This window comes from Elephantulus edwardii, unplaced genomic scaffold (assembly GCF_000299155.1).
Source record: "Elephantulus edwardii isolate Elephantulus edwardi_28Jun2011 unplaced genomic scaffold, EleEdw1.0 scaffold00001, whole genome shotgun sequence".
NCBI lineage: Eukaryota > Metazoa > Chordata > Mammalia > Macroscelidea > Macroscelididae > Elephantulus > Elephantulus edwardii.
In genome coordinates this window covers 14856534-14867802 of record NW_006399751.1, presented here as the reverse complement: position 1 = coordinate 14867802, position 11269 = coordinate 14856534, and the positions used below count along the sequence as shown (strand labels likewise).

Below are 11269 nucleotides of genomic sequence, written 5' to 3'. Positions count from 1 at the left end.
ATTCAACCCAGGAGACAGACATCCAGGGGACAGTCATCTCAGGAGACAGACATCCAGGGGACATTCAACCCAGGAGACAGACATCCAGGGGACAGCCATCTCAGGAGACAGACATCCAGGGGACATTCTACCCAGGAGACAGACATCCAGGGCCAGTTAACCTGGGGTACAGTCATCCAGGGGCAGCCATGCAGGGACAGTCATCCCAGGAGACAGCCATCCAGGGACGGCCATCCAGGCGACAGCCATCCAACGACAGTCGTCCTCTGTCTGGGCCAGCGTGGTGCCAGCAGGCGCCCACGCGGGGCTCACCTTGACGGGGGGCAGCTGGGCCCGCAGGTTGGCAATGGTCTCGTGGCTGTCACGCAGGCGCCGGCTGAGCCGCTCCTCCTCCTGCGCCTTCTCGGCCAGGCAGTCCTTGAGCCGCAGCTCCACCTCGGCCAGCCGGTCAGTCTTCTGCTGCACCTCCAGGTTCAGCTCCGAAAGCATGCCTTTGTTCTCCACCACCTCCAGCTGCAGCTGGGACAGCTTGTCTCGGAGCTGGGCACTCTCCTGGAGGCGCCGGGAGGAGGGTGAGGCGGGAGGCACCTGGTTAGCGCAGGCACTGGGGGCAGCAGGCCCTAGTCAGGCGAGGAGCGGGGGTCTGCGTGAAGCCCACTCACCTGGCTGTGCTCACAGCCCAGGCAGGGCACCCCCGGGTTGGCCCGCAGCTCCTGCAGCTCCGTCTCGCAGCGCCGCATCTCCTGCCTCAGTCGTTCATTCTCCACCATCAGCAGGTCCCGGTTCTTCTCCACGTCGGCGCCGCCCTGCGGAGAGCCAGCCAGAAGGGGTGAGGGCAGTGCAGGGGCAGGATGGCTGGAGGCGGCCAAGGGGTGGGGGGACAGGACACCAGCGAGGCAGAGAGGGGAGACCAAGAAAAGGAAAGAGGCTCACAGCTCACGAGAGGGAAAAAAGGAGTTCAAGGTGGAGGAGAAATGAGGAGAAGCGCCAAGCAGGGACTGCTCCCTCCTGCCCCGGGAGCCATTCTATTTTCTCGAGTGTGAAAGTAACAAGAAAGTCGTATTTATACCCAGGAGTTCACACTCTTATTTTACGTCAGCAAATAGAAGTTAAGTCCTCCCAAGTCACACGACCCAGCGGGCACTCCGAGTGGTGGGAAAGACCACCTGGGGGGAGGCTCCAGGGAGACCCCGTCTAAAAGGGCCGGGGTCCTTCCACCCGCTTCACCCTGGGGGGGGGGCGGGGTCCTTCCACCCGCTTCACCCTGGGGGTGCCGGGGTCCTTCCACCCGCTTCACCCTGGGGGTGCCGGGGTCCTTCCACCAGCTTCACCATGGGGGGACCGGGGTCCTTCCACCCGCTTCACCCTGGGGGCGCCGGGGTCCTTCCACCCGCTTCACCATGGGGGGGCCGGGGGCCTTCCACCCGCTTCACCCCGGGGACAGCTCACCAGCTCGGACCGAAGGCGGCTCACTTCCTGGGCCTGGCTGATGAGTTTCTCCTTCAGGTTCTCCACCTGCCAGCACAAAGCCAGGGTCACAGGGCGCCTTCTCAGCTCCAATCCAAACCCAGGCCACAAAACCCACACCTGTGGTACCCAGTGTGGCGTCTTGAAGGCCCTCAGACCTGCCCCCTCTCCCATGCTCAGGCTTCAGACCACGCCCAGAGTCACCAGAGGAGTGAACCCAGCCTCGTCCTGACAGCCTTCAGCCCCATCTCCTACTACGGGACCCACCGGACCAGGTTCTTCAGGAATGTCCGGGGAGCAAGTGCAACGAGTGACCCCACACCGCCAAGGGCTCAGCCCAGGAGCAGCTCAAGTACAGCGGGGTGACCCCACATCACCAAGGGCTCACCCCAAAGGGCAGCACAAGTACAACAGAGAGACCCCACACCAACGAGAGCTCACCTCGGGGCAGCTCAAGTCCAACAGAGTGACCCCACATCGCCAAGGGCTTGGTCAAGGGGCAGCTCAAGTACAGCGCGGTGACCCCACACAGAGAGCTCACCCCAAGGGGCAGCTCAAGAACAACAGGATGACCCCACACCCCCAGTGCCTCGGCCAAGGCGCAGCTCGAGTACAGCGGGGTGACCCCACACCAACAAGTGCTCACCCCAGGGGCAGCTCGAGCACAGCAGGGTGACCCCACATCACCAAGGGCTCAGCCCAGGGGCAGCTCACAACGAGAGTTCAGGAAGCAGAAACCTCAGGGCCCTTTGGCCTGATTTAAGTTTTCCAATATTTTCCCTTAAAAGGCTCCCCAGATTGTATCAACCTTCTCCCTCACTCCCGGCGAGCCCATTCTGACCCACAGCGCCCTCTGTTGGATCCCCAGGCTCTAAGTCTTAACTGGAGGCCTCCTGTCTTCTCCCAGCAGAGCTGTTGGTGAATCCGGACAAGCAGAGATGCCAACACACCACGATTACATCACCAGCACTCCAAAACCCAGGCCTGCCCCGGGCCAGCCCTCAGGATTTTCCACTTCAAGCGGCTCTTGCAACACTATCTATGGTGACAGGTGTGTCCACCCCAGCCGGTCTCACAGGAGAGCTACGGCACCTGCGGCTGCCTCAGGAAAGGGCTGTGAACGTCATCAGGAGGCAGGGTGACCTGGCTGAGCCGGAGCCCAGATCGGAGGACCCAGCACACACAGTGCCAGCCGAGACGGCGGGTCCAGCTGGCCACCCTCCTGGCAGGCTGCAGACTCCTGGCCACGGCAGCTCACTTCCAGGAACCTCTCCTCGTGAAATAACCCCAAATGCAGGGACTTTGGGAGTATATTCCTCAGAGCAGGTTTGGGACATTTCTCACCAAATATTCCAAGATGACCTCACCTTGGAAAAGGACTGGGTGTCCAGTCCAAGAATGCAGGCCCTGCATGTGTTGTCTCCAATCAGCTAGCAGGGGCCAGACACTGACATTTTCAGGGAGAGAGAAGGAACACAGGGAGGCCTGGTGCAGTGTTTAGGGAGCTCTGGTGGCCTAGTGGCAAGAAGCTGCACTACAATCCCAAAGGCACGTGGTTCGAATCCACTAGCTGCTCTGTGGGAGAAAAATGGGCAATCTCCTCCCACGTGTTTAACTGCCTCTGAAAACCCACCGGAAGGTCAGCTCTGGGTCGGTTCTCAAGGATTCACAACCACAACAGCACAGCACGGTAGATAAAGTGCCAACTAAATGGTCTGTACCCACCAGCCACTGACCAGGAGCAAGCCGTTGCCATTTGCTTCCATAAAGACAATGGCCTTGGAAACACTATGGGCTGGCCGGCTCTGCCCACCAAGGGCCTCTGTGAGAGACCGTCAACTTGAAGGTGTCGAGTCTGGTGTAAGATCTCACTTCACGGGACTGAAATGTCATAAATCACATTTATGGAGAAAGTGCCCACTCACGGCCCAAGCAGGTGACCATGGCCTATGGCCAAGCAGGTGAGGTAAGGGCTGATCCAGACAAAACTGGGTCACCTCTGTCCTCAAGCTACATGCTGGTCATGAGCCACGGCGGGCAGCAAAGCCCGTGTTACGTTGTCTCTGCCTGTGATCAGGGTCCCTTCTCTGTTCTAAGTCATAAGAGAGCTCAAGTCCCTCGGCCCACTGGGGAGTTAGGGACCCAGCTTAGCTAGTCAACATTAAGGAAACGGTAGGACACTATTCTGTAGGGTGCTCTCGTGGCCATGCGGGAAGAAGCTGCACTGCAATCCCGAAGGCATGCAGTTCGAATCCACCACTCAAATGATATTTAGTGAGAATTTTAAGTGGTTTAGGGAAAAGATTCCTTGTTGTTGTTGTTATGTGCCATCGAGTCGTTTGCTACTCATAGTGACCCTATGTATAACAGCCCTAAGCCCTGCTCTATCCTGTGCCAATCTCATTGCCTCTGACACACCCATCCCGATTATCCCAGTCACTGAATCAATCCACCTCATAGAGGGTCTTCCCCTCCTGCACTGTCCCTCTACTCTACCCAGTATGATGTCCCTCTCTAAAGACCTGTCTCTCCTTACAACATGTCCAAAGTATGTCAGACGAAGCCCCAGAATCCGTGCCTCCAAGGAGCAGCCTGGTTTAATTCTCTCTACGATGAATCTGTTTGTTTTCTTGGCAGTCCATGGTACATTCACTACTCTTCTCCAGCACCACAGCTCCTTACGTTAAGAAAATTGAGATAATCAACGTGTCTACAATTGAGGAAAAGTGGAGGTCTCTGGAGTGTACAATTATAGGTGACAATTTCTGAACACCTTTCAGTGACTGTTAAGTTTCCACAAATGATATGTATTCCTTTTGCAATTCTTCCTCACCATAAATAACACGGCTCTTCCTTCTCCTGAAAAGGCTAGAGTTCCCCACCCTCACTTTCCTCCCTCAGAAAGCCCCAGAATGTCCACTTGGACCAGTGTCCTTCCAGGCCACCTGCTCAGCTTCCAGCCGGGGCCCACTGACCTCACCGTGTGCCGGCATGGCCTCGTGCTCAGGTCCTGGGCCATACGAGTGAGCTTCTCTAGTGCCGGCTTGGGGATCAGGACGGTGGCCCCCTGCCAGCCCTCAGTCCAGCCTCCTGCTCCCTTCTTATGTCACAGACAGAACCCTGGGTGCCGCTGGGCTCTGGAATCCCCGAGGATGCCCCAGAATGATGGAGCCGGGCCGGCTGGGGCCGCTCAAGTGGCGGGGGAGGCTGGCTTGATAAAGGGGCTGTGAGAAGTGGCAGGCTCTCATTTCCTAGCATGTCGGGGCAGCGGGCGGCAGACCAACACAGGCTGGCTGAGCACAAAGCACCCCACGGAACTGTGCCACGTGGAGCTGGGAAGAAGAAAAGGGATTTCCCCCCCAGGAGTCTGCTTTGCAGTGGCTTTCTGGGGAAGGTGCCAGGCTCCTCAGAGTCAGGGAAACAGGGCAAAAAGGTCAAGACCAAAGGAGACACCAGGGGGAGGCTGAGGAGGTAGGAGAGACCAGGAGGCCCCGTGCAGAGAGCAGGAGCTGAGCAGGTGCCACTGAGGGAGACCCACTGGAGACCCCGGCTGACCCCTGTGGGCACCCATGCACCCACCACGGGTGAGTCAGCAATGACTGTTTCCATCCACACGCCCAGGAGAGGTGGACCAGAGCCGCCCTGTTTGTGACCAGCACAGAGCACATCTTCAATAATGTCGGAGATAAAGGCCTGTCCTGTCTATGACCAGAACACAGCACACCCTCAGTGAATGTCTGAGATAAAGGCAAAGGGGTAGTATACACGCTTTTCACGCAAAGGTCCAGGACAAAAAGAATGCCAACCAGGACTGGGGTCAATCCCGAACTGAGAGGAGGGCCAGCCAGCTTTTCCAACACTGAAAAATGACAGCGTCTCAAGCCTGCTGCAGAGAGGCCTCAGCCCTGTGCTGCTGAGAGGGCGGTGGACGCCGCTAAGAGGGCGGTGGGCGGCAGGCCTGTCCCTGGGTCCCGCAAGCCCACAGTGCCCTTCCAGGCAGCAGCAGGCCCAGCAGAGGGTGGGGCTGCCGGCCCAGGTATGTCAGCTCAGCAAGCCGCTCCTGAGGTGGGGCCCACAGCCTCTTATCAAAGCAACCTGCAATTACCGCCCTCCACAGGCCCGGCCGGGCTGATGGGATCTGCTGAGGAAGAGAAGGCTCTTTTCGGGGTGTGGCCAAAGCCTTGCTGAGCTGGGAAGGTAAGAGCGCCCCAGATCCTGAGCCTCAAGACCAGAGGCCAGCAGGGAGCACCCCCTCCTACAATCACCCCCAACCTGCCCCCAGTGTGCTTTCCTGGGCATTCTGCCCTGCCCACCCCACGCCACCTCCACTGCCAAGCTGCCATGTTCCAGTCCTTTCTGTCACTGGGGGGCAGCAAGGGCTGTGGAGACGGGGGTTCTTAGAACCAGACTCCCCGAGTTCTGTTGTTGACTGTATAACACGTCGCTGTTGTTGTGTACCATCGAGTCGGAACTGACCATACATAGCTGACCCTCCGGTGGGTTTTCAGAGGAGGTAATGGCACAGGAGGAGATTGTCCCTCCTCCTCCGGAGGAGCAGCTGGTCGCCTCGAATTGCACACCTTGGGGATTGCAGTGCAGCTTCTTGCCACTAGGCCACCAGAGCTCCCTACATATAACACATGTGAACAACAGATCCGAACCCTGCCCTAACCTGCACCGTCTCATCGTGTCTCCTACACTCGAGCCCTGTGAGAGCCACTGTTTCAACCCATCTTACTGAGGGTCTTCCACTCTTCCACAGACCCTCCCTCCACCTGTCCAAGCAGGAGGACGGGCCCCTCTTAATAACATGCCCAAAGTATGTGAGACCAAGATTCACTCTTCTTGCCTCCAAAGGGCACCCAGTGGCCGCACCTTCTCCACGACACAGTTGCTTTTTTGACAGTTCATGGGACATACAGCACATTCCAAACCACACCTCCAAGGCATCGATTCTCCCTTCTGTCGTCCTGATTCATTATCAACTTTGAGATGCACAGCAAATAACTGGAAAGACCTGGACCTGGGTAAAGTGTACCTCAGTCTTTAAACTAACGTCATTGCTCTTCAACACTTTGGAGAGGTCTCTCACAGCACTTCCCTCCCACACCCCCAACTGGAACACGTCTTTTGATTTCCTGACTGCTGGTACCAAAGGTGTTGACTGTGGCTCCAGATAAGATGACATCGTTGACAGTTTCAGACAGGACTTTACGTGAGTCATGGCACAGGAGTTAAGCGTTGGCCAACCAGCTTCTCTGTGGGAGAGAGATGAGCAGTCTCCAGCTAAGCTGTATACCCTCAGAAACCCGGTGGAGGGCAAGCCGTCTAAGCTCTTTACCTCTCAGCCTCGAGAGGCTGGCTCCTTGACTGTCCTTAAGATTAAGACGAAATTGTGTAAGATCTCTAACGTGCTTGCAGGACCAAGCACACAAGTTCTATTTCTTTGATGAGGGAACTCTGGTGGCCTTATGGTCTGGTGGCTGCGCTGCCAATCCAAAGGCATGTGGTTCGCATCCACCAGCGGCTCCACTGGAGAAAAGATGAGTAATCTCTTTCTATGCGATTTAATGCCTCGAGGAAGCCTGCTGGAGGGTCAGCTACGGGTCAGTTCGGACTCAGTGGCACTCAACCACAATAATTACCATGAGGAAGGCTGTGTAAAGGTGGGGATTTCGGTCTGCTGTGTTCAGCACTGTATCCTTGGGAGGAGGGCAGTGTCTGCACTCAGTGTGGTTGCTGTTTGCTTTCAAATGTTATGAACCCACTCACAGCTCACCCTCCAGTGGGTTTTCAGAGGCCTTTTATCACACAGGAAGAGGAAGCCCATCTTTTCCCCCACAGAGCAGCTGGTGGATTCCAACCACGGGCCTTTGCGTTGATAATGCTGCTCCTTACCACTAAGCCACCAGAGCCCCCTCTGTACATTGCTGCTGTTGGGTGCCATCAAGTTGCGGCTCTGAACTCTGCCTTATCCTAAGCCTGTCTCACCGCAGGAACCAAAGCTGGGTACGTGACGGGTCAAGCAAAGCAGTGTCCCTGAGTGAGGGTGGAAGGAAGGAGGGTGGAGGCTGGGGGTGGAAAAAGACGCCCACTTCTGTCAGAAGCAGATTTTTCGCACCCAGCTCCAGAAAGCAAGCACGACCGAGATGTCAGCCACAGCCTCCAATCTTACAATTAAAATCTTAACTGGCATGGCCACTTTGTTGCTGTTTTTAGGTTTATCATACTTACCTCTAAGGAGCACCCTGGCTGCATTTCCTCCAAGACAGTCTTGTTTGTTCTTTTAGCAGTCCGTGGGACATTCAGTCTTAACACAACTCAAAGGCATTGATTCTTCTTTTCACGTCTTTATTCATTGGATTCTGAAGCTTCGTCTGACATACTTTGGGCATGTTGCAAGGAGGGACTGGTCCTTGGAGAGGGACATCATGTTTGGCAGAGTGGAGGGACGGCGCAGGAGGGGAAGACCCTCGATGAGATGGATCGATTCTGTGAGCGGAGCGGTGGGAATAAGTGTATTTGAGACGGCGAGGTTGCCACAGGATAGAACGGCGTTTACAGCTCTTGTATACAGGGTCGCTATGAGTCGCAAGTGACTCGATGGCACATAACAACAACAAAGCATTCATTGTCCAACTTTCAGAAACATCTAACTGGGAGGAAAAAATGACAAAAAAACCCCACCATGGCTTGGATCAGGTGCACCTTAGTCTTTAAATTGACATCCTTGCTCTTTAGTACTTTGAAGAGATTCCTGACAGCATCTTTTGATTTCTTGAATACTGTTGCCATGGACCTTTATTGTGGCTGTAAGTAAATTTTTTTTTTTATTATTACTCTTTTTTTTGGTGCGTGTACTATCAAATCAGATCTGACTGGTACAGGAGGAGGTTGCCCCTCCTTCTCCAGCAGAGCATCTGGTGGATTTGAACCGCATACATCTGGGACTGCAGTGCAGCTTCTTGCCATGAGGCCACCAGAGCTCCCTAAGTACAATTTTTAAAAAATCAACAATTTCCATCTTTATCTATCATGATGTTGCTGTTGTTCCAGTGGAGAGGATTTCTGTTTTCTTGATGTTGAGTTATAATCTATATTGAAGACCGTAGTCTTTAATCTTCTGCAGCAAGTGTTTCAAGTCCTCTTCACTTTCAGCAAGTAAGGTTGTGTCATCTATAGAATACAGAATGTTGGTGGGTCTTCCTCCAATCCTGATGTCACATTCTTCTTCAAAAATATCCAGCTCCTCAAATGATTTGCTCAGCGTACACGCTGAATGAAAAAGGATACAATCATGACACACATCTTTTTTGATTTTAAGCCATACAGCGTCCCCTTGTTCTATTCGGACAACTGCCTCTTGGTCCAGGTATAAGCTTTGTATTCTGAGTGTTCCCAGATTCTGATTTTTCTCCATGTAATAATTTATGATGACAATCAATCAAATGCTTTTTCATAGTCAATAAAACACAAGTCAGTGTCTTTCTAGTATTCTGTGCTTTCAGCCAAGATCCATCTGACATCAGCAAAGTTAACCCTGATGCCCTGGCCTCTTCTGAATCCAGCCCAAACTTCTGACAGTACCCTGTGGGTGTATTCTTTCAGTTCTTTTAAAATAATCTTCAGTAAGATTTTACAAGCATATGATATTGACATTGTTCTGACACTGTTCAATAATTTCCACATCCTGCTGGATCACCTTTCTTGGGAACTGAGAGAAACATGAATCTCTTCCAGCTCGTTGGCCAGGTAGCAGTCTTCAGATTTCTTGGCACAGACTAGAGAGTATGTCCAGGGCTGAGTCTCTTTTCTGAAACATCTCAACTGCTATTCCATCAATTCTGGGGCCTTATTTTTTTTTTGTCAGCGCCTTCGGTGCAGCTTAAACATCTTCCGTTATTACCACTGATTCTTCATCTTATGCTACTTTCTGAAGCGACTGTCAACCAATTTTAGTAAGATTTAAACGCTGCCGACTAACTTGAACTAATGTAGACGGTATCTTATACGCCAGCCCACAAAAACAAAGCAAAAAACCCAACTCAAACTCACTACCATTCAACCAGCTCCCTCTCCCAGCAACTCTCGGTCATTTTCCGAAAGTGTACATGTTAGTGGGAGGACCAGCCACAGGCCCATCTTCCAGCTCAGGTGGCGTAACTCGTAGGAAGTTGTGCTGCTAGCCCAAAGGCCAAGTGTCTTTGGTGGTTCGAATCTACCAGTTAACTCTTGCAAAAGACAGACAGGCAATCTCCTCCCATGTAATTTACAGCTGTAGAAATCCTGGTGTAGGGTCAGCCACGACTGGTTCTGACTTCACAGCAAGGAGGGGCTTTTGTGTGAGATTCTTCAGGGGGGGAGGGGGCAGAAATCAAGGTTCTAATAGTTACTGAACCTTGGATAAGAAACTTGCCTCCTAAAGGGGTGGACCTATGCTTTGAATACCCAGGTGACCCCCAGAGACTCCTCCTTTAACCACTAGGTACACCACCTCTCAGGAAGCAGCTAGGGAAGCAGTCCCAGTCAGAAGACAGGGCCCAAGAAGAGGGGGCATGAGCCCCAGAAACTTCCAAATTTGCCAAACTGTACAGGAGAGTTTGGGAAGGGAAAAGCTGACAGGCTGAGAAGTTACACTCAAGACCTCACTAAGGTTAGGGTGTCTTGCCTTCAATTTCCTTTCTTAAATATGTATCACGTGTTGTATATAACACAACTCCCCTTGCCACCGTGTCGGCTTCAGCTCAGGGCTGACCCTTCGCTGGGTCTCCGAGGCTGTAATTTACACTGGAGAAAAATACCCATCTTTCTCCCAAGAAGCCACTGGCAGATTCGAACCACCAGGGACGTGCCACTTACTGTGTTAGCAGCGCCACCTCTTATGGACTTGACCACCAGCGCCACACACATTATCAGGGGAGCAAACACTCGATCTATGTCACAGAAGGCCACTAGGGAATGACCCCATTTATGTAAGGGATCGAGACCAGGCAAACCCACAGGAACAATGTGGAGTACTGGCTGGGCAGGGAGAGTTCGAGCCCCCTTACGGGGCAGACGTGTGTCCAGCAGGGTAGGCCACAGCCCCCCACCAACCCCACAGCCCCCAAGCACTGTTGGGGCCTCACTACGAACGGCTACCATACATGGTACGGCTGCTGCCAACGATAAGATGCTTCCTGCCCCTCCTGAAACCCGAGCATCTTTCTCAAAAAGGCAGCCGTACCGGTACTGCCGTCTACCCGAGCCCTTCGTCAGCTCACAGCACTCCCTGCGAACAGTCACATTTCTCCACAGGCCCACAACCCGAGAGTCACTGGGAAACAAGCTTTGGCTGCAGCTCAGAGATTTAAAGCTGCTCAGCTTGAGGGAGTTAGAGAGGGAGGGGCCCACATTGGCAGGCTACGGGGAGTTTCTCTACCCTTCACCCCCCAACTGGCTCTCCACTGCCCCATCTCCATCTGAGGGGCCAGGTCTCTGCCCACCTGGCGCTGCAGGGCCCCTCAGACTCGTCTCCCAGTCATGCCGCCCTCCAGCCACAGACGCCTCTGACCCGCTCTAGCCAGGAACACTGCTGGTGAAACGCTTAAGAGTTTGGCTGTTAACGAAAAGGCCAGCTGTTCAAATCCACCGGGAACTCTGAGGGAGAAAGACGTAGCAATCTGCATCTGTCAAGACTTCCGGCCTTGGGAACCCTCTGGGTGGTTTCTATTCTGACCCTCAGGACGGCTAAGAGTTGGACGGAACTCCACAGTAACGGGGTTTTGGGGTCCTCCTGTTCCTCCCACCCAGCTCCACTGCA

General features: G+C 54.0%; 1 protein-coding gene across 3 annotated transcripts in view; it reads right to left on the bottom strand.

The window, feature by feature from the left end:
* The window catches only part of KIFC3 (kinesin family member C3), a 39445-nt gene that overhangs the window by 10631 nt on the left and 17545 nt on the right, over nucleotides 1-11269 (bottom strand). For 2 of the 3 annotated variants that reach the window (XM_006878734.1, XM_006878735.1), the window contains exons 4-6: nucleotides 1450-1515; nucleotides 663-806; nucleotides 313-552 (exon numbers count right to left, since the gene is read on the bottom strand). In XM_006878734.1, the coding sequence (XP_006878796.1) occupies nucleotides 313-552; nucleotides 663-806; nucleotides 1450-1515 (450 nt within the window). Of the gene's footprint in view, nucleotides 1-312; nucleotides 553-662; nucleotides 807-1449; nucleotides 1516-11269 lie in introns of those variants that run through there. The other variant, XM_006878736.1, reaches the window with a different exon arrangement.